The sequence below is a fragment of the Stegodyphus dumicola genome, chromosome X2 (assembly GCF_044657685.1).
Source record: "Stegodyphus dumicola isolate Sdum_Otavi_A_Nest chromosome X2, ASM4465768v1".
In the NCBI taxonomy this organism is placed as follows: Eukaryota; Metazoa; Arthropoda; class Arachnida; order Araneae; family Eresidae; genus Stegodyphus; species Stegodyphus dumicola.
In genome coordinates this window covers 54,221,833-54,244,925 of record NC_140781.1, presented here as the reverse complement: position 1 = coordinate 54,244,925, position 23,093 = coordinate 54,221,833, and the positions used below count along the sequence as shown (strand labels likewise).

At 33.5% G+C, this 23,093-nt stretch overlaps 1 protein-coding gene across 3 annotated transcripts in view; it reads right to left on the bottom strand.

Annotated features, from left to right (window-relative positions):
• The window catches only part of LOC118188352 (poly [ADP-ribose] polymerase 2-like), a 90,216-nt gene that overhangs the window by 4,658 nt on the left and 62,465 nt on the right, over positions 1-23,093 (bottom strand). For 2 of the 3 annotated variants that reach the window (XM_085808862.1, XM_085808860.1), the window contains 5 exons: positions 13,973-14,111; positions 8,260-8,323; positions 7,971-8,105; positions 7,143-7,466; positions 191-318 (listed from right to left, as the gene is read on the bottom strand). In XM_085808862.1, the coding sequence (XP_085664988.1) occupies positions 191-318; positions 7,143-7,466; positions 7,971-8,105; positions 8,260-8,323; positions 13,973-14,111 (790 nt within the window). The remainder of the gene's footprint in view (positions 1-190; positions 319-7,142; positions 7,467-7,970; positions 8,106-8,259; positions 8,324-13,972; positions 14,112-23,093) is intronic. The other variant, XM_085808861.1, reaches the window with a different exon arrangement.

Sequence of the window (23,093 nt, the reverse complement as noted above, 5' to 3'; positions counted from 1 at the left end):
CTGAGGGGTTTTTTTTAGTCTAAAAGAAACAACAACTTCTATTATGGTTTTAAATACTAATAAGGAGTATGAAGTGACACTAGGACATGTTTCCAAAGTTCAAATTAGATTAGACAACTGCAACTACAAAATTCGTTTTATTCAAGGAGAAGTAAATAAGCATAACTTTCAAATGAAAGGTAACACTTACGATAATACTCCCAAGTGATAATTAGTAGGTTTTATAGAGCCTATTCCAGCTACACTATGGTAGCCCTCAGGTAACTGCAGATTTATGTCTCTATTATCATAAAGATATAACTGCTGTCCCAGGGAGACCTATTTTGGAAAGAAAACAGTTAATTTAAAAATGTACAATTATTCTAATAAAAGTCGGTTTTACAGATTCATTGTGCATGTCCTATATTTCATAAGTTGGGAAAAACTCATTTTATAAGCAGAGATTCAAAAATCTGCTTGCTCTAACAGACATTGCTTATCATAACATCATTATATCAAATACCAGGTACATAATACATTGTTTAAAATTATATTGTAGTTTTTGTTGGTTCTAATCAAAACAGTGTAATTTACTTGAAAATAAGATTCTGCTTACATTTTAGGATAAAGTTTAAGAAATAAAAATGTAGATGAATATTTGATGAAAAGATGGTTCTGATTAGAGTTAATTTGTTTTCTGATTAGAATGAAAGGCAAGCTATTGAACTAAATACAGTACTTTACAGAGAAAAAGATGCTTTCATTTTTGTATGCAGTCGGAAGTGGTGATCTACTCAAGCAAAACCTACAGAAAAAAACTAATTCAAAAATAATCAAAGACAGATTTCATAAATGTCAAAGTTGTTATTTTTTCAGAACATGTGATAGGTCCTATTTGACACATAGTTTATGGATGCTTATCATGCATAAGTATTTTACAATTTTGACATGATTTCCACGTTTTCTGCATTGCCGCCTAGATGGTATAGTGGTTAAGGAAGCCTGACTGCAACACCGGAGGGCCCTTCCCTTCACAGAAGGCAATGGTGGAAACCTATTTGGTGTTTGAATAATAAAATGGTTGCCACTTTTTGCCTTAGGAGTGGCCACTGTTGAAAAAAGACAAAAAAGTGCCCGCCGGTCGGAGGAAAAAAAATTTTTTTCTGCATTGCTTCAATGAAGCAGCCATGGATTTTCCCATGCATAAGATGAATAATTATGCTCAGAAATTTCCTCCTGAAGGAACATGAAGCTTAACAAAGATTATATCCTTAGGTAGACAATCTTCATGTTGAGGCCAGTGAAGTGCTCGAATTTGATGATACCTCAAGCTGTCTGTGTGTGTTATTTTCAGAATTCTTTCAGTACCTGATCTGGAAGTTGTTTCTTAGCTTGAATATTTAAAGGCCAATTTTGAATTGCTGAAAGACAATTCTTTACATAAATGATGACAAATAATGATCGCTGATTCTATGTTCAAGTTCATCATTACTTATCAAATTTATTATATAAACAAGAACTGATTTTCCAGAATGCCTGGAAAAAGCATGTGGCCATCTGTTTGTTAACTCCTAGGTGAGTATCATTTGAGTATTTAAGCTATGATATCGATGCCAGACATTGTCTTGTAAAAATGAACGTTATCTAACTTTTCCATGGGCCCAGAAACAATGTTATTATAAAACATGGTAGAAATTAATATTACCTTTCACTTACAAACAGATGTGGGGTAGTCCCAGTTGGCCAATCGACAAAGTAAAATTTTTTAAATGTTTTAAACAGGGTTCGTAGCCACATTTTAGTTAAAAAAAAGTAAGCACCTATAAGCACTTTTCAAGGACATTTTAAGAAAAAAAATAAGCACCTGTCTAATTACATATACACAACTGCATAACCTTAAAAGAAAAACTAGACGTAATTTAAAATATGAGAAGCTCAATATTTATTATGAGAAAATGAGAATTACTCAACACGGAAAACAATAACATTATTTTTTTTTAATTTTAAATAACAGTTCAATTTACAGAACTAGTTTACAATGAGAGGGGGGGAAAAGCTATCCAGAACTAAATTATATTACAAGATTTAGTGATGGAATTTAAGTTCAAAATAGAGAAAATTTATAATAATAAGCCATATTTATTATATAAGCTTGGCCCCTAAAAATAAATACAATTTATTTTTCCAATCCTATTGATATTTAAATAATTTAATTTAAATCAAAATTCTGAACATTTTCTAAATTTTCATTGTATAACAGTTTTCCCTTAACAGATATTGCAAGCAAAGTAATTTAAGTAAAAATAAGTAAAAACAGAAACTTTTCTGAAATCAGAAGGCGGGAAATTGCTTCATGCAGTCATTCTTTAAAAGTAAAAGCTTAACTAACCAGCATACTCGGAAATTGCCGAATATCTGAAAATTCTGGATAGTCGAGCGTAACTGGTAAAAGAGGAAAGGGAGTAGATTGTAGCCATTTTTTAGATTTTTCAGCTAAATAATGCTTTTGACATTTCGATATGTGAATTATATAAAAAAGTAGTCCAATGGAACTAACTGAAAAACAATCCGCTTAGCAAGCACAGTAAAACTGTTTTATCTCTGCGAAATATGGCAAACATTATTGCTAAAATAAATCATGGAGAGACCCGCTTCTTAATTTCACTTAGGTACTAAATTGACTTATTAAAGAAGCAATCATAAATTTGCGAGATCAATAATTTGGCTACGTAGCTGCATATCTGCTTGGCATACATCTCAAACCGAAAAACATTCTGCATAGGAATATTGTTGATTTTATACCTTCTAGGATTTTATATCCCTAATGCTGACCTGATGAATCCATATTTATTATATTTTGCTTTCATCACCGCATGTTTTATCACTACATGATAAATTGAGTAATAACACATACAGCGATGTCTAAACTTTATATATATGTATATGTATATATAATGTTGTATATAGTAACTGAATAACAAGAGCATGGCAAACTTTTATACTGACATTACACTTGGCGATGATTACAATTAAATGCACTAAGACATTGACGAAGAAAAATTCAAGAAAAATTTCTTTAAAAATATGCTAAAAATAGATTTTGGTTGATGAAACTCATAGGCCAAAAGATTACATTTAATGCTACTTGATATTAAGAATAACTGATATGTTATTCAGATAAACCCAGAACCAGCGTCAGTGCTCGTATGGCCGCATCGGGCAGCAGGATTTAGAGAAGACAAAATTTTTGGAATTTGGAGAAGCACTGAGTGGCAAAATTAAGGGATGAAAAAATTTTTATAATTTAGGAAGAGCACTGGGACCCAAGGTTTAGATCCGGCAAAAATTTAGAACTTAGGTAGGTCTTTGTAGCAGAATTTAGGACCTGCAGAGACTGCATCAGGCAATATCTAGCACCGGCCCTACATAAGCGTTAAGTATATGTGGGAGTTTATTTATTCAGAATGCAGATTAGCCTTAACCATGTGCAAGGAATAGACGTAGGTATAATAAATAACTAAACTAATACAGTTCAGGCTTAATTCAGTACACTATGGAAGCAAGATAAAATTAGCAGAACAACTTGTCTTTCGTCACCAATCTTATGATACACAGCCAATAATGTATAGCAGAAGCTATTAAGCTAGGCTAAAATTATCTTTACCGATTTTAAAGAATTTCAGTTAATGTAGCAGACTGCACTGCTTCTTCTCCTTCTAATTTGATACAGCTTATTGCAGGCTGTTATTATTACAGCAGTTTTATGAAAATTAAACCTTGAACTTTTGATTAGGTCAAAAAGAGTTTCTAATTCTGAAGCTGCAAAAGGATCTGCAAGGCAAAAGCATTTTTTGATGTCCATTAAACAAAAAGTGGAATTGCTGCATTGAATTAAATTGATAAAGCCATATCCGTCTCAAAATAATGCAAGGAGTATGGCATTGGAAAGTCAACTGTATACAACATAAGAAAAAAGAAAAAGGAACTTTTTGAATTTTTTGTGGATTCTGACACCCCACTCGCAATGAATAACAGAAAAATTGTTCATTATGTTAAAAGTGACGATGACGACAAAGTGATGATTGAATGGGTCATACAGCATCACAGTGAGGACATGCCTTGATAGGTCCAATGCTAATGGCTCAAGAATACTTCATGAAGAAATGAAATTAAAACTGAGTGCACATATTTGACAGGTTGGTTAACCAAATTTAAAAATCACCATGGTACAATACAATTAAAAATTTCAGGTGAGAAATCTCCAGCTGAAGCTGCTGAACTATTTGCAGATACATTCATTAACTCTTTACTAGTGAAAAATTATCCCCAAAACAAATTTACAGTGCTGATGAAACTGGTCTTTTCTGGTAATATATACCGCGAAATACCTTGACAACCTCTACAGAAAAGGTTCCAGTTGGTGTCAAAGATTTCAACGCAAGATTAACAATTTTAGTGTACACGAATGCTGCAGGAATGCACAAGTGTAAACTTTTCGTAATCGGAAAAATACACGACCTCCATTTAAAGACGTAACAATTTTCATCGTGATACATCATGCAAATAAAAGAGCATGGATGACACAAGCGTTAATGAATAATTGGTTAGAAAATAATTTTATACCCAAGGCTTGGCAACATTTGAATTCAGTTGATTTACCTGATGACACAAAAATGTTCCTGATTGTAGACAACTGTTTGGCTCATACTCAACTTCAAGTTTTAGTGAAAGATAATGTATCTGCATTATTCTTTCATTCAAAATGCATGTCTGTCATTCAGCCGATGGATATCGGAATGGTGTTGCTCACGCTGTAATGCAAATATAAAGTAACATTTTTAAAATCCATGTTAAATTTCTTGAACAATGGCAAGACTATTCACGAATTTTTTATATATTTTAGCATAAAATCTGCTGTGTAGAGCATCGCAAGATCGTGGGAGAATGTGTCTTCAGATACGTTTAAAAATGCTTGGCATAGTTTATGTGGAGATTGATTCTTTGACTACCTTCACTTCCACTTCCATCTCAGCAGAGCCATGACGTAGTGCAGCTCGCAGAGCGACAGACAACCGTTGGAAGTGCTGGAGATGAGACGTGTCCATGCGCAGAGCGGATATTTTGAGATGGAATAAGCGGGCAGACGATCCACAGATCTTCCAAGATGCTTGTCTATAGCTAGCCATATTAGGGCAGACGGGCCCTTGAATGTATTTATTGAGGACTGTGTGTTAGTCATCATTACATGAATCCTGTAGAACTGTTGGACTTACTTCCATCGTGAGATTGCCATTTAAATTAACTCTTACCTTTCATCTTTTATTTCATTTATTTAATATTAGTAAAAATAAAGCAGTAATTATACTTAACTTGTGCTCTACCATGTTCTTTTGAAAGTAAATCCTACAAAATTATGGCGCACAACTGTAGCACAAACTCGACAAATGAACTTAAGTGATCAAATCCAAAAAATAGTGTTCTAAGTAGAACTCAAAAGTGTGCGAATAGTGTTCCAAGTTAAACTAATCATTGATTGACTGTGAATTTAGTGGACTGTTCTTACGAAACATTGGATTACTGTTCCAAAGTGTTTGGATTACTGGTTGAAGATGATCATCTGTCGGGTGAGTACAAAACTTCCTTTCCAATATGAAGTTAATAGAAATTCCAGAATTGGAAGCAGCTTTAAAGAACAGTAAAAGATCTGAAATTAAAAGTTTGCATAAGCTTATTTTTAATACTGAAGGAGACTGAAATAACCAGAAAAGATTACGTGAATTTTCTGGCTTTACATTTAAACCAGATTCTGAAGAATTTAATAAGAGAATAGATACATTACAGAATAGATTTTCTTTGAATGAGTTAATTAAAGTTTGTAACGTACTTACTATGCATAAATTCAGAGGGTTCCAAAACGGAAGTATTAACCCAAATTGTCTCTTTTCCATGTGATTTATCTGTATTATTTGAAAATATTTTGTATGAAGAAAATAGTGATATAGAAGATGAAACTGTTAATAAAATTTCTGTAGCAATGCTTGATGATAATCAAAGAGACAATCCTGGTTTTAATGAGTCTCAAGTAAATAACAGTATGCAGCTTCCAATTCAAGATTATTTTAAACCTCATCTTGGTTTTTCGGATATTGAAAGTATTGTTAATCCTTTTTCTGGTAATGCATATGAAAATGTTGATAAATGGATTGATGAATTTGAAGATGTCATAAATTCTTTGAAATTGAATGATTTGCATAAATTAGTTTTTGCTAAAAGATCATTAAAAGGTAAAGAAAAACTATTTATTCAGAGTGAACCTAAAGTTAATGACTGGTGTAAGTTAAAAAAGCTTTTGAAATCTGAATATGGTAAAGCTTTTAATTCAGCTGAACTTGAAATGTTATGTAAGCGTAAATTAATGCCTAATGAATCTTTAGATGGGTATTTTTTGAAAATGAAAGAAACGTGTTCGCGAGGTCACATTGAAGATTCTTCATTAATTAAATATGTCATACATGGTATTCCAGATTCGGTGGTGAGGAAAACTATACTATATGGTTGCAAAACAAAACCTGAATTTAAATAAAGGCTAAACATTTATGATAAAATGAGAGCGTACAATGATAAGTTTAAAAATTCGAAACCAAAAGTAGACACTCAAATTAAAGATAGAAGTAAGCTTGCATTATCAAACTGAAATCAATCTAATGTAAATAAAGTGAAGTGTTTTAGCTGCGATGAACAGGGTCATAAATCATCTGAGTGTAAAAACCAATCGACCAGGATAAAATGTTTTAAATGTAAAAAATTTAGCCATAAATCGACTGAACGTCAAAACCAGAACCCCGAGAAGCAAACATCGTTAGTGCAGCGAATTCCAGATAATGGCAGAATTATGAAGACTATAGAAATAAATAATCATTTAGTCATCAAAAAATACCTTTTTATGCAAAATACCTTTCTTAAAGAAATCTTATTTTTTTATGTTATATCTTCATATTATCTGACTAGATTTAAAATGATAATCTAAAACGCTGAAGTTCTTATGATTCTGGATCTCTGATTTTGTACTGTATTCTAAAATTACTAAATTCTAAAATTCATTTTTTTTTCTCAGGAAATTATTCATACTCATGTGCTGCCATAAAAAGAAACTGCATACTTACTTCACATAATAAAAGAAGTCCTGAATTGTTCTTTTTAGTTGCCTTGCAGTAATTTGCACTTTTGCTGCTAACATCAGCGAAATAGATACCTTTTCCAAATAAAGTGCCTGAGATGAGTTCTTCACGTGGCGCAATTTGTAGCCCTTCTTTTAAAATACCTAACCAATTGGTTAGACGTGAACCATGCCACAGCAGCATAACATTTCCATAATTTAAAAATGATTCACTTTCCAATTCTCTTCTAATGGAGAAGATATCGATGACGGTCATGCTGTAGCTGTTATGAGTTCGACCATGCGTAGTTTGAATACAATTCTCGATAACCTAATTATCAAAAAATAGGCAAGTGAAAATGGAGAAATCATAAACAATTTTATATTTCAACGAACAGAATAGCATAAACAAATACCATATTTACTCACATATTTTCCCCCTTTTCTTACCAATTTTACCAATTGGAAACCAGGAGAGGAAAAGTACATGATATATACTCTTTCTAAAGAGACAACTTAAATCATACGCATTAAAAATACATATAAAGACACACTAATATTATATTATGTATTTCAAGGGACTTTATCAGTTTCAATAATATTCCTTTTACTTCAACAAAATTATTTTCCATTTGTGGATGCATTTTACACTGTAATTACAAAACAGAAGTTTCCAAATCATATGTTGAAAAGACTAGGAGGAAATATAGGAAGGGGAGAAGTACATGAGCAAATACAGCATATTCTTTCAAATTGTTTTACAATAATAAGTAGCAATACTTCTTAAATTACAGTTAGGGCTCCAAACTGTCACATATATAAGAATAATACTTACAGCAAATTCTTCAGAAGAATGATCAAGCACTGCCAAATGACATTTTAATTTTTTGTAGTATTTATCAAGAGGATCTTCATCAATATCCATTCTTTCATTCATTAAATTCATGGCCACATTGATGTTGCCAAGAGCCTAAAATGGACATCAGTTTTTTTTAAAAAAAACTCCACAAAAGAACTATTAAATGCATTGAATTCTACTATTCTCAGATAGGTAAATGTTTAGCAGTTTATCAAAATGTTATAGTGAAGTAATTAGACAAAAGTATAAACCAAAGACAACTTACTTCTAACATTTTCAGTTTTTCTTGTATTTCATCTAATGTAGTAATGATGGTAGGTGTTTTGCGTCTACAATAAAATATACTGAATTAGACTATTATATATGAAATATAATAAACTGATTAGCATTAAAATTTTAAAGAAACAGGAAAACAAAGAAGATTGTTGAGTTAAGGCAAAACACATTAGAGCTACCTGGTTTAAATTCCAAATCAGATCAATTAAAAACACTTCCCAGGAACTCATATCCACTTCTACCCCCAGGTTTCTGAATTAATACGATTTTAAGTGCCCCCGTTTTTTTTCAAGATACCAATTAGCATTGATCATACCCCAAATTTGAAAACTTAGTGGAGTACCAGATAGCCTTCACTAAACATCATGCCAAATTAGACAACGAAAAGAGAAGAAACTGTAAATGAAAACTTTTCTAGTACTTTGTCAGATAAAAAATAACACTAAGCAAGTCATTTACATGGTGTTCAAGTTCCTAATTTTTTTATTCTTTATAAAACTAAAGCAATACAGTATTAAACAGCGCTATAAAATTTAGTGCGAGTACTACTCTAGCATAAATATTACGAATTCTTCATACTCGCACAATCACTCATTCAGAGCAATCAAACATAATTTCAAAGTAAGAAACTATATACATACATCAGCTATGAAAACAAAATCTTCATCTTAAAATTCGATAACAAAAAAAATTCTGGAAATAGAAACACTAGTTTTATACCTTGATACCATTCTAGATAACCAGTTTCAATCTGTCATAATTTTGTCTTTTATGCACTTCCGTGTGACATTTTTGACTTTTTTGTCAGTTCTTCACCAATTATAATTCCTTGTTCAAGTAAACTGGACAATGCTGTTTGGGAAACTCACAGTTTAAATGTAGTTTTTCTGTAGCTGCAATTACCAAGAACATCAAAATCTTTAAACAATTTATCCTTCTTTTGCAGGCTTAAATCTTTTCACTAGGCATGTCCGACATGTTAAAAGTTAAAGTACACAATGAATTAAAAAAGAAATGCTTCTTGCAGTGATCCATTTAAATTCCAGAACTTGCATTTCCAGCAGTAGAAATAATGCTCTATGTTTGTTTAGTTGATTTCTCATGTCATGATTAAAAGTATGAGCAATGTTTTTCTTTGCTTTTTCTTCAGCTCACAATTACCCCCTTTTCATTTAAAGACTATATGTTAGTGTTAAGAAACATTTCATGCTCTTTCTCTATAACTGTTCTGTGAATACAATACATCCACCTCAAAGAGAAAAATTTTACTGTAGAAACTTTAAAAGATGGGATGCAAAAGTTGCAATTCCAACTCCTATCAAGTGGTATTCAAGAAAGAATTCTCACTCATTTACAGTGCCTCTAGAAGATTGTTTTTGTCAACATTAAGATGAGGAAATTCTGCCTGTTTAGCGCAGACAAAGAAATCTGAAAACAGTGTCTTACTGGTACAGGATAAAGGAACAGCAAAATTTCAGTCAAACTTATTTTATTAAACATGACATATCTGAGCAGTAAAGCCATAGTCCACAGTAAGTTAAATGAATGAACTACAAAAAACTTTGATAGGTACAAATAGGATAATCTGGCACTGAAGAATTAGTTTTTGCTTTCTTTTTTAAAAATGAGTTTCATTAGCGATGGAGATGAGTTTAATGAATGGTGGGTTTTCTATTAATTAGTACATATTCATTTCCCTTCCTGGAAATATGAATGTAATAAGTGGCTAAGTTAACTAACTAGTGAGTTTAATAAGACGTAGGCACTGTAGTTCTAATGAAAATTTTACATTCTATAGCTTAAAGCAAGGCAAGGAAAAGTATTCACATGCTTAGTTGTGACATTTATATATCGATACCTACCTGGCTGGCTGTGAAACTGAATGCAAATTTAAAGAAACTTTTATTTGGAGATTATTCTGAAATATGATATTGTTTAATGGATCCAGTACCAAAGTGCATTATTATGTTACCCCAAAATGTGAAGTTCAATGAAGAAAGGATGAAAACTGTTCACAGAAAGTATATTTCTGACAATACTTCTGAAACAGCAACTAAAGATTATGACATAAAAACTACAGATGAAATCACTACTAAAGGAATAAGCAATCTGCCATAGGAAGCAAAAAATGAAAGACCTGTGAAAGAAACTACCAATTATGCATCATGAACCAAGAGTATACAAAGCATGGTCACCAATCAAGGAACATTATATAAAGATATAGCCACAGTTACTCGTATTGCATGTGGCTCTATGCAACAGGAAGGTGCTGAAGTTAATATATCTATTCACCTGTTACTATGTGTGTCCTTACATTTCATTCTTGTAGCTATAGTACATGAAAATTTAAATGTTTTTATCTTAGACATTAAAACTTCTCTCTTAAACCTCTCCTCACAGTGTTTCCAGTCTAACACACCCCAAAAATTTTCCCTGTACACACAGAAAAATTGAATGGAAACAGTTTTATAGGTTACATTAACCTTATTTATACTAGATGGCAGTACAACAAAAACCATGCCATACATTTTAGCCACGTTCAGTTTTTAAAGACCCTCATTTTTCACACAAATCTTCCAGATTTATTTTAGGATATAAAAGGAATTGTTTGAAAAGAAATTTCTGTTATGCTCTTGGCTGTATGCTGATCTCTTTTATTAATATTAGTTTCAAGTTTTTGCCTTGAAATCTTGCCTAAAATCAAACGAATATATGGCGTGCCCAGAGTGGGATCAATGAAACTCCAGGACCAGACCAACAACTGTATCTTTGTTTCACTGCAGTATTTTCTTCGGTGAGCTCATTCGCAATAGAAAGGTGGATACATCTGTGTTTCATTTCCTGTTTTTAATTTTTTTTGGGGGGGAGGAGAGGTTTTGTTATCAACTATGAAAGTGTTGGGGTGATTTTGTGATGGTCAGGGGTAATTTTATCAGTTAGCTGTTTGGTTTTTCATGAGAGCAGTTCTCTTTTTCTCTTTTGTTTTCATTCAAAGAGGTCTTGTTAGCTCTATGTTTTGATAGTTTTGAGCTGTAGATGTTTATTGAATTTTATTTCATGGTTTATATTTTCTTAATTGTATACATATTAGTTTATTTTTTCTGATTTTTAATTATTTTGCAAATGGATCGGAGGGCTGACCATTTCTGAAACACTGAGAGTGCCAAACGAATTGCCTTCAAACAGTGAATCCCATACAGATCCCAGTACATATGAAAACATGTAAAGTTGGGTTGTGTTTTCTTAAAGGTGGTGTCGCTAGCTTCAAAAAGTCCCACCATGAAAAAATAGAAATGTGTCATAAAGTCTAAATATGAAATGTAAATATCATATAGCTAAGTAACAATTTTTTTATTTATACACATGTAATCATCATATAAACAAGAAGTGCTTTTTGGGGGAGTGTGTGTAGAGAAGTAAATAGGTTTCCCCATGGTGCACCCTGCATAATGCTAAATCTACTATGGTAATCAGAATCTAGTGTTTTTTTAATAATCATAGGCAAAATCTTTTACTCTATTATGAGCTTCCAAGCAATGCTCGCTTCAATGCTATTTTCGAAGCACCATTCATTCAGTGAGCCTGCTTTGGGCACACCCACAGAATTAAAACGGTAAGTACTATCTGTACAAAATTTTACCTGTACGCTCATCTAAGCCTGATCGGACTGCCTACCCTTTTCTTTCCCAACTTTAAAAGATAGTGTGCCATAACATAAATCATTCTTATTGCAAAACTTCGGAACCGAGGATATTTCTCTTTTGACAAACTAAAGAATAAAAGTTAATCAAATCTGTATCTTCAAATCCTTGAATATGATTTATACCATAGTGTAAAGTAATTAAGCTCTATTTGTACACTGTGCAAAATAAAAATGGGACAGTTCTACATCTCTTGTTCTTAGGATATATATTAGATTTATATATAGCACTGTTCTAATATAGGTATTGTGACACAAAATCAGCCTGTTCTTGAAATGACATGCTAATGTTTTTCCATATTTCTACGACTCAAATTATGCCTAAATATTAAATTTTGTAATTTTTGGTGAAAAATTTAAAACTTTATCTTAGGACGCTTTTTCAGTTTGCGCCAAGAATGCACCACTTTGTGAAATTCTTAGTTTACAGCAACCTATTTTCCTACCCTTTTTTTCAGTGTAAACGAACAGAATAAAGTCATTGTTCATTATTTCAAATAATTTTAACAAAGTGCATAAACCACATTTGGTGTTATTATCACTTATAACAAATACGCCAAATTTCAAAATGCCCCCAATATTGTAAATTCAGGTATACCCTAGGAAATTTTGAATTAAAATCTAATTTTTTGTACTTCTACTTAAAAATACATCTACTTTAAGACAATGGTAAAAATTTTATAGGTTATAACTCAAAACATTTTTTCGAAAAATTTATAAAAATTATTAAAAATACAAATTTTAAAAATAGAGCATAAGAAATGGGTGAATTTTATTTGGAATGAACCTAAACTTTAAATTCTGGATGAAGGAATCAAGCAAGTTTAATAAAAAAAAAAAAAAAAAAAAAAAGATATAAATAAAGATATATATATCAAATTCAATTAACAGTGAGGAGATAAAATTTTGAGAGCTAATTTTCTAAAAACTACTCGTGCGATTTTTATAAATTTTAGCAATTTGGCAGAATATGAGTCACAGAATCGAAATACAGAAAAAATTCGCATGTCATTTCAGAAAAGTCCGATTTTGTCTCAAAATACCTATATTAGAACAACGCTATATATAAATCTAATACATAGCCTAAGTTGTGCTTTTGAGACATGAAGAACAAAAGTTGAATTTCATCAATTGGCCCAGTAAGACAGGAAATATAGAACTGTCCCTTTTTTTTATTTTTGCTCAATGTACATGTTCAGGGCATTACTCATGTCTGTCTTTGGTAATGAAAATAATGTAAAATTGGGTCAGTTTATGGGAACTGTATTGGCAGTCCATATAAAATTGCTCCAGTTTGAGATCACTGCATATATATATATATGTAACTTAAACAATAATGATAATATCACGATTAAAAAACATAACGTATAATCTCTTCCAAAAATCTCCTATGAAAGAGATTAAATAGATTAAGTGCAGAATATTCTGCAATATTTTGACTAGTTAGACTGTAGAGTTATTAGGTTAATTGGAAGCAGAAAAGATGAAAAATATGCAACCGCCTTCACCGGGAATCGAACCACGGACCTCTGGAATACCGGCCCAGCGCGCTACTGTTACACCACGAAGGCACGCTAGGGAAGTGGGAGAAATACTTTATATACTCCCCTTTTTAAAGGGCGACTAGGGTTTTAGGGAATCTCCTAGTCGGCAAATTCTGGGTGTGGAAAATCATCATCCACAACCCTTTTAGTTCGGGCGCTACTTGTAGAGTCATTAGGTTAATTGGAAGCAGAAAAGATGAAAAATATGCAACCCCCTTCGCCGGGAATCGAACCACGGACCTCTGGAATACCGGCCCAGCACGCTACCGTTACACCACGAAGGCACGCTAGGGATGTGGGAAAAATACTTTATAAGACAACTATTTAAAGAGGCTGGCAAATTCAGACAACATATAACATAACATGGCAGAGAGGAAAATAGAATTAATTTCTTATTAAAATGAGTGCATGAAATAAAAATACATTCATAAATTAAAAGATATTCATAAAACACTCACCCAAAATCATGAGGAATCTTGGTATAAAAGTTGTTACAGGCACTAACAAGTGCACTGCCCTTACCTCCAGAATTTAATAGTTGAACAATTTCACTTAATGCAGCATATCCCGCATGTATTTGTGTTTTTGTTAAATTGCCTGCGATACAATAGAAATATAAATGATAGCATATGAAATGGTAGACTTATATAAATTATATTACTGTTTGATTACTAGTAATTTATTAGTACAGAGCTAAAAAAAATCATGTGTTAAAGGCGACACTGCAATAAAACACTGAAAAAAGTGATACAGTATTGCTAGATGAAATAATAAAAATTTGCTGCAACAATAAAATAATAAATAAAAATAGCTTCTTGATAAGAGTATTGTCCTCGATGCTGTTGTCAATGAGAGTTAAAATACAAAATGTTAGTGGTGGTAGTGACTTAACTCGAACAAAACCTTAAATGCTATCTGTGCCGAATACATGTCAGATGCTTTCATACACAAATGAGAGACATACAGACAAAATAGACAAACAGACAAGATTAAAACCATGAAAATGCACAAAATCAAAAGAAGCTAGAAAATTACGAATGCTATGATGAAGTTTTCTATAATTAAGATAATGAGATGAGATTTGAACTGGTGTAAAATCCTAAAACATGAAATATATTAAAATAGATGTTAGTAAAACAGCAAGATACAACATCAAAACAAAATCAAATTAAATACTAGAACTAAAGGAAACACAGAAGTCTTCTATTGCCCAGCATTGTTTGTCCGAAACTCACACATTCAATTTTTCTGCAGCCAAAATTATTCAAAAAACATCTTCCATTTGTGAATTAGATTTTCTAGAGGCATTTCACATTAAAAAAAATCTTCCTGTTCTAGTTAATGACACTAATTCTACTCCATCTTTGCCTTCAACCTTTAAAGAAATTATGCTCTGGTTTTTAGTTTCATCAGCAGATGGCACCAGTAACTTAAGTCTTTTAAAATGCAGACGGTTAGAAAATTATGAACTGAGATTACAGCATTATAATTGGGGCAAATCAGTTCCTCTCTGCTTTTAGTAAATAGCTATGAGTAATTCACGAGTGACCAATTCTAAGTTGAGTAAGTAGGACTTCCTCCTTCAGGTTCCTAGTAGCAACCCAGTATTTGATTCTAGTTTTCATACTTCTTAGCTTAATTTCTACTTGCACATCCCAATGTTTCTACCATTTATCTAGTACAGTACAAAGTCTGTAATACGGACTCTTCGGGACTTTGGCGATTCCGAATTAGGGGTTTTTCTGGATTATAGATCATCAATTTAAATCTGGTAAGATGGCATGCAGAAATTATACAATTAAAAATTGAAACCGTAATTTATGAAATAAAGACCAATTATGATCTAAAGGGTATCAAAATTTACCAAAAAAAAAAAAAAAATAAATAAATAAATAAATAAAAAAATAAAAAATAAATAAATAAATAAAAAATAAGCTTAATATTTATTTGTTTACTTTATTAAACATTTCTTTCAACGTAAGTTGTTTAAGTTGCTTCGTTTCTTGTGCTAATACTTTCTCTTTAATTCTATAAACAGACATAATTTCTTGTTCAGTTACAAAGTTCCACTGTTCAAGTCCTGTAATTGCTGTGTCGAGAATACCGACCAACTTGTCAATAGAAATTTTATCGTTTTCAAAAACCTCTCTGTCACTTTCTTCACTATTGAAAGCGGTATTTTCTGGATCTAGAACCATATTACAGATTTCTCTGTCCGTTAATTGATTGATGATTGGAGCATTGTCATCACAATGAAAAACTTCTGTTATATCATCTTCATTTATTACCGCTTCTCCACATTTCTTTACAAAAGCCAATAACTGGAAAGTTTCACCTTTAATTTGCGATGTCCGAAAACCTTCAAATTCACTCCACACAGCAGATTTTATGCTAAAAAATTTCAAAAGGTCTTGAATGGTCTTGTCATTGTTGAAGAAATTTAACATAGATTTTAAAAACGCTACTTTATACTTGCACGTGCACTACTCCCATATCCATAGGCTGAATGATAGACGTACAATTTGGAGGGAAGAATAATACGGATACGTTGCCTTTCACTAAAACTTTAAGTAAAGTATGCGCCGAACAGCTGTCAACAATCAGGATTATTTTTAAGTCATCAGGTAAACCAACCGAATTCAAATATCGTCGAGCCTCGGATATAAAATAAATTTCAAACCAATCTTTCATCAACGCTTGTGTCATCCATGCTCTTTTATTTGCGCAATAAATAACGTGGGAAATCGTTACTCATTTAAATACTCGAGGTCGTGCATGTTTTCCGATTATGAAAAGTTTGCCCTTGTGCGTTCCTGCAGCATTTGTGCACGTTAAAATTGTTATTTGGAATCTTTGACACCAGTTGGAGCATTTTCTGTAGAGGTTGCCAAGGTATTTCGCGGTGCATATTGCCAGATGTTCTGGAGATAACTGTTCACTAGTAATGAGTTCAATGAATTCACCTGCAAATTGTTCAGCAGCTTCAGTATCAGCTGAAGCTTTTTCACCTGAAATTTTTTTCTTATACCATGGCGATTTTTAAATTTGGTTAACCAACCTGTCGAATATGTGCATTCAGTGTTTAAGTTCATTTCTTTATGAAATATTTTGGCTTGAACCATTAGCACTGGACCCATCAATGGCACGACCTCGCTGCGACGCTGTCTGACCCATTTAATCATCACTTTGTCATGATTGTCACTTTTAGCATAATGAACCCTTTTTCTGTTATTCATTGCAAGTGGGGTGTCGGAATCCACAAAAAATTTAAAAAGTTCCTTTTTCTTTTTGCTTATGACATATTCAGTTGACTTTCCAATGTCATACTCCTCGCATAATTTTGAGACGGATATGCCTTTATCCACTTTTTGTTTGATGGATATCGAAACATGCTTTCGCTTTGTAGATCCTTTGGCAGCTCCAGAATTGGAAATTCTTTTTGACATAATCGAAAGTTCAAACTTAATTTTTATAAAATTGCTCTAACAGTCTGCAAAAAATAATAAGCCAGATCCAATTAAAAGATTAAGGAACAGCGCAATCTGCAACAATAACTGAAATACCTTAGAATCAGTAAAAAAAATTTTAGCCTAGCTTATACCGTCCGTTAAACATTAAACGCATTACGTGCCTGCGTAAAGCATACAAAAAAAAAAAGTTCGTGACTTCGAGGTCCGGATTACGGACTTTGTACTGTGTTTTCTTTTTGATAACCCTGCTGATATCGTCAGGAGGGACAGCCTGACTGGACCAAACTGATTGCCGACTTTGCTGTAGCGTCTGTCAGCTCATTGCCTCTTATGCCTATATCCCCAGGTATCCAGCAGTACAAGATCTCTTACCCATAGTGCCTCAATTTAAAATCGAGGATGATGGCATCTATTAAGACAGGGTTCGGGGTATCACAAAATGCTTCTAATGCTTTTAAGGCACAAAGTTAGTCGGTGTATATTACAAACTTTCTCTGGCTTAACGTGGATATGAATGAGAGTGCATAATAAACAGCAGTTAATTACGATGTGAGGACTGAGCAAGCTTCAGGCAATTGTCTGCCTACCATGTGGTCTTCAATAATAAAAGATGTATCAGCATGCCCAGCTGCTTTTGATCCATCTACAGGAACATAACAACTGCAGTTTTGCCTATGCTCAAGAAAAGGTGTGCAGGCAGCACACCAACTGGTTAGTATCTTTTTTGCCAAGATATTGGAAAATATAAAGAAATCGGAACTGAATATTCTCCCAAGGCAATGTTTCAAAATACTTTACTGCATAGGTGCTCAAATGTATGATTTGATATTTTTTAAGCAGTGATCAAATGCTCAGGGGAAAATAAGGCACACAAGAAAGTCGAACATTAAGCAGACACTCTCACATATCATCTAACACAAGTTTCTGAAACTGGGTCGCCAAGAATTTTAGCAGTTTTGATACTTCTTTAACTTATAATAATTTTAAAATTAGAAAATATTTTTACACAATGTATCTGAAAATAGATAAAGATAATACAGACAAAAAAAAATGAAAACATTTTGACACATTCTTTTTATAATATAAACGTTCATTTTACTTGCTTTACACATGTTGCTGTCACTTCGTTTGTTACTTATTTAAAATTTTCACATTGTTCTATGCCTTAAAATTAGAAATTAAAGATAATGACCTAAAACTGCAAAGTTTGACTCATGCGTGTGCCGGATTTGCGCAATGCTTATGGGGTCCCACAAAATATTCGTAAATATTATGGGGTCCAGGGGTCACGAAAAAAATCTCTGATAATAGGAAAACTGAAAAAAGTTTAAGAAGCCCTGATCTAACAGATCCATCTTACAAGGATGACCAGGTAGTGATAGTATCTTAAAATAGTAGGAGAGAGTCAACTACTCACGTCTTAACTTGAGTGAGGGTTCATAGGAATCTACATATGGACTTGAAACAGAGAAGTTCTGAAAGCTCCAGAACAAATCCGTAACGCCTAATGGTGAACCAGATCTAGTCCTGATAGCACAGAAAGACAAACTGATCCATAGACAACTGAGTTATAGTCCAACCTAGAGTGGACAAGGGCTCCGTAAATACGGAGCTCTGAGCCACATTCTGCACCCCAGGTAGTATTAGCCAGAGCCTTTAATATCTTTAAAGAATTCTTCCTCAAATATTGAATATGTGGAAGGAAAGTCAGCTTTCGGTTGAATACTAACCCTAAAAATTTTATTTTAGGTGCAACTGGAATTTGTTAACTTTTGAGATGAAACTCTGGCTCAAAATGGACACCTCGTTTTTTTACAGAATACAAGTGCTCTTGTGTTCTGAAAATACAAATCCATGATTTGTAGACCATGTCTGAATCCTGTTAAGGGCAGTCTGCAATTGTCTATCCACATACCTACCTAAACTCTTTCCCAAAATTTTTTGCTTGATGCAGAGGATGTTATCGATGACACACATAAGGTCCAAAAATCCTTCTGGCACTGCCGTCTCACGTGTCTTGCATTTGCTTTAGCTTTCTTAAAGGCAATAAGATTCTACAAAGTGGTGTATCTATGAAAAACTCCCCAAACTTTTCTTTGTTTTCTCGGACTTTCTTAGCAAACGGTTACACCATGTTTTGGAAACACCATGGTTTTGAGTACTTCTGAAGATTCGTAGATGTGAGGGGTACAGAATTTGTAGCTGTCTGAATGATTCTACATGTAATTTCGTTCACAATTTCACTGGTCTCAGAAAGTGATGAAAAAAGTTCCTAGTCGGTTCTATTTAAAATGAAATGTGCAGGTCTAGGAGTGGATGAGGCTCCAAGCCCAGTAAATGAAATGCAGATTGGAAAGTGGGCGCTATCATAGGGATAATTTTCGACACTAAATGAACGAAGTGGCACAAGTGAAGGCAAACATATGGCAAGAATGATGGCATGAAAAGTCCTGCAAGCTGATGCAAATGAGTAGGCTGACCATTATTTAGCAAATACATTGAGTGATACTCAATTAACTTTTAAATTTTTCTACCTCGTGAATCTAAATCTTTACTTCACCGGAGAGGACTGCAGGCATTAAAGTCTCCTAGAAGAACAAAAATGTTTAGGTAGCTCTTTTATGAGATCATCCAAATGTGGTTGATCAATGTGTTCAATCGGGGGCCAGTAGATGGAACAAACCGAAACAAAAATACAAAAATTAATTTGTATAGTAACAGCTTGGAGGCTTCCTCAAAGAAGAGTTTTTGACGGATAGTCAAGTGAAGCGAGAAGACCAACACCACCACTGACACAGTCATCTACTGGAATACCTCTTCTAATGACAAAATACCTCCGAAGCATAGCTTGTTGCAAAGGTTTCAGCATAGTTTCTTGTACAGCCAAGCACACGGCTAATGGACATCAATCATATGCTTGATATTCTCACAATTTTGGTGGAAACCGCAACAGTTATATCAAATGAGGGCGGCCACTATGTTGCATATTTATTTTTCCAGTGCTGCTTTTTATCTTTCGAGGAAGGAGATGTTTTGGGATTTCCATTCTGTCTCCTATTTCCATATTATCTGGAATATCAGAGATAAACTCACTCAGATCACTATCACTCAGATTTTGATTTTTGTTAGCTGTTTTTGTAGGCTTGTTTTCGGAGTTTTTCAGTTACTATTTTTTTTTTTTTTTTGATTGTGCCAAGTCTTTTTTGTTTTTATTGGAGGCTCTCTGCTTTCTGCTGATGAAAAGACAGATGTTTGGATGGCAGCTGATCTCGTGGACTTAACAGCATCAGCAAAAGACAAATTTTGGCCCATTTGTGAGCTTTCTACTATACTCCTGGCTTCAGCATAAGATACATTTCTACTTATTTTTGTTGTCTGAACTTCCTTTTCAGATTTCCATTTGGGACATGAGCAAGAAAATGCTGGGTATTCACCCTTGCAATTTACACACAATGGCACAGCAGTGCAATTATCACTATCGTGACCAGCCATCGAGCAACTAAAACATGTAAGGTTGCCATGACAGGACAGCTAAGAATGACCAAAATGCTGGCATTGAAAGCATCACATAAGGTTGGGAATACATGGTCTTACAGGATAATTAAGGTATCCAGCCTTAATATTCTTAGACAGATCAGGTGAGTTGAAAGACAGGATTACATGCTTTGTGTCGATCAACTGACCTTCCTTATACATCTTGATATGCCTAGTACCACAGACATTTTGTTACACAAGCTTGGAGACAAACTCTTCTTTGGAGACAAATAGAACGTCAATTTCCTAAATTACAAATTGACAAAAGTTCAAAGTTTTATGCTTCATTACACTGAAGGTGGTTTTCCAAGATTAGTCATTTGAAGAAGGAAAGCAGACTGGGTGGCCGAAGATGTATCAATGAGTAAGTCTCCTAAATGGAGACAATTTTTCTTGGCTAATCTGTACTTGATTGTATATATTTATGTATCAGAAACTAGCTAGAACCACCAGGAGGACTACCTAGAACAAGGAAAGGTGGATAATTATTAGGTTCAATGGCATTAGTTTCAGTAGTAAGATGCACAGGATTTGTTTTTATTTGTTTGAACATGATTATTAAGTTTTTGAGAAAATCCATGTTTGAAAAGAGAAATGACTTGGGTCCGACCACCCCACCCATCACAGAGCCCAACAAGGGAACATAGACCAGACCTATACACAAACTGAAGCCATACAGTCAGCTTTCCCAAAAGTTGGTACCGTATTTGACAGCATACAAGATGCACTTTTTTTCCTAAATTTGGTCTCAAAAAAGTTACCTGTGTCTTATACGTGAAGGTAATTGCATTCAATAATTGTTTATTTGGCTTTAACGAAACGTGAGAACTAAAAGAAACCACTCTATTGAAACTTTTTTTCCTTGTGTGTGGCCGTCTAAATAAGGGTGCGTCTTATATGCCGTCAAATACAGAGAGCTTATCCTCGAGCCACTGGCACAAGGACTAGTCACCAGCCAATAGATACATGTAAGGATGACAAGGTGCCTTCTGTTCAGATGAAGCAGAGGCCAAAGCAATGTTTTAGGGACAGTACCTCACCCCTCAACTACCAGGGCCCTCCTTTCCAGCGACATGGATCTTCACGCATGGCAAACACATGGGTACTAGAGACAAGGTCTGTTCTAGTTTCTCACGATTAGCCCCAATCTCCAAAGAGGAAAAACCACAAAGGAGAAGAGCACCAGCTAAGAAGAGAGGACACAAAAAAGAGGATAGATCACTTGGGCTCCAGGATCGTGACACCCGTCTCACCAAGAAAATGATCCCCTGAAGGACTGGGGTACCTCAGGATTGTCACACCTATACTAACAAAAAGCGAGGCCATGAGGGCTACAAAATGTTAGATTAACCAAATACACCAACAAAATAATTTACGATTACAAATATTAGTATATCTAAAAAATAGTCAACAATAAATAGCACATAGTAGGAATTAATGAAACAATCACAGTGTTCATAAAAATTCTAAAACATATGCTTAACCCTTTGATGGTTATGAACGAGTTCCGCTCGGGAGCAAGATTTCAACTGAAATGGTTAGAAACGAGCACTACTTGCGAAGTGAAATTTTCCCCCAATGCGTGCTGATGAGCCTAGCTCGTTTGCCATTATTATTCTGCATTGATTATGTTACAAAGGAATCCCACTTGCGAATTTTAGTTAGTTTTACTGTCTACAGATGGCAGTACCGGTTCCATGAATTTCTTTTCATAAGAAAGGGAGAAATTTTTTTTTACCTCTTTCTTTTTATACGTATTTTGGCGCGTTTTTTAGGGCTCAAAAGCGAAAGTTAGATAATTATGATGGTGATTATGGTTGTGATACAGAAAGCTTATCACGTTTTGAGTCTGGTGAAGACTTTGTTCACAATATATCAAGCTCAGAAGACGATTCAAGCGATGAGGAAGATTTTGATTTTTCAAGTATTTGACAGTGGTGTACAATTGGTGCAAGTTCTCATGCTCTTAGCCGATTTAGTTTTACTGGTGATGTGGGCATGACAGCCTGCGTGACAAATATTTCTGATCCACTAGAGTACTTCGAGCTGTTTTTGGTAATTACTGTATTTAAATGCTTCATAAAGTTTTACATTAGTTGTATTTATTTAGTCCTTTCAATTTAATATGCCTTATATTTATAATTAACTATTATTTATATAATTGATTATAACCACTTATAATTTACTATTTAATAATTATTTTAAAGAATGTAAAAATTGTTATTTATGTACTAAAATACTTAAAGAAATTTTTAAAACGCGTGGGGCGAGCTATCTACGGCATCGCCAAAGAAGGGTGACATTTTCGGAAGAAAGGCGATGGAAAACAGCTGCCACTTTCGACTACTGTTTACTTGTAATACTGTGCAAATTAAGTAAATGAAAACTGCTCATTTCCCTAACCATCAAAGGGTTAATTTTGTGTCTCTTTCAGTAAAAGACATTCAATTTAATCTTCCAGACTTTGTTTCAAGGCAAGCTTCTGTGAAGATATCAGCAAACTATGCATTGGAATTAACATTCCTAATAATCAAAATTGTTCTTATATACTTTATAATTAAAATAGCATTTATAT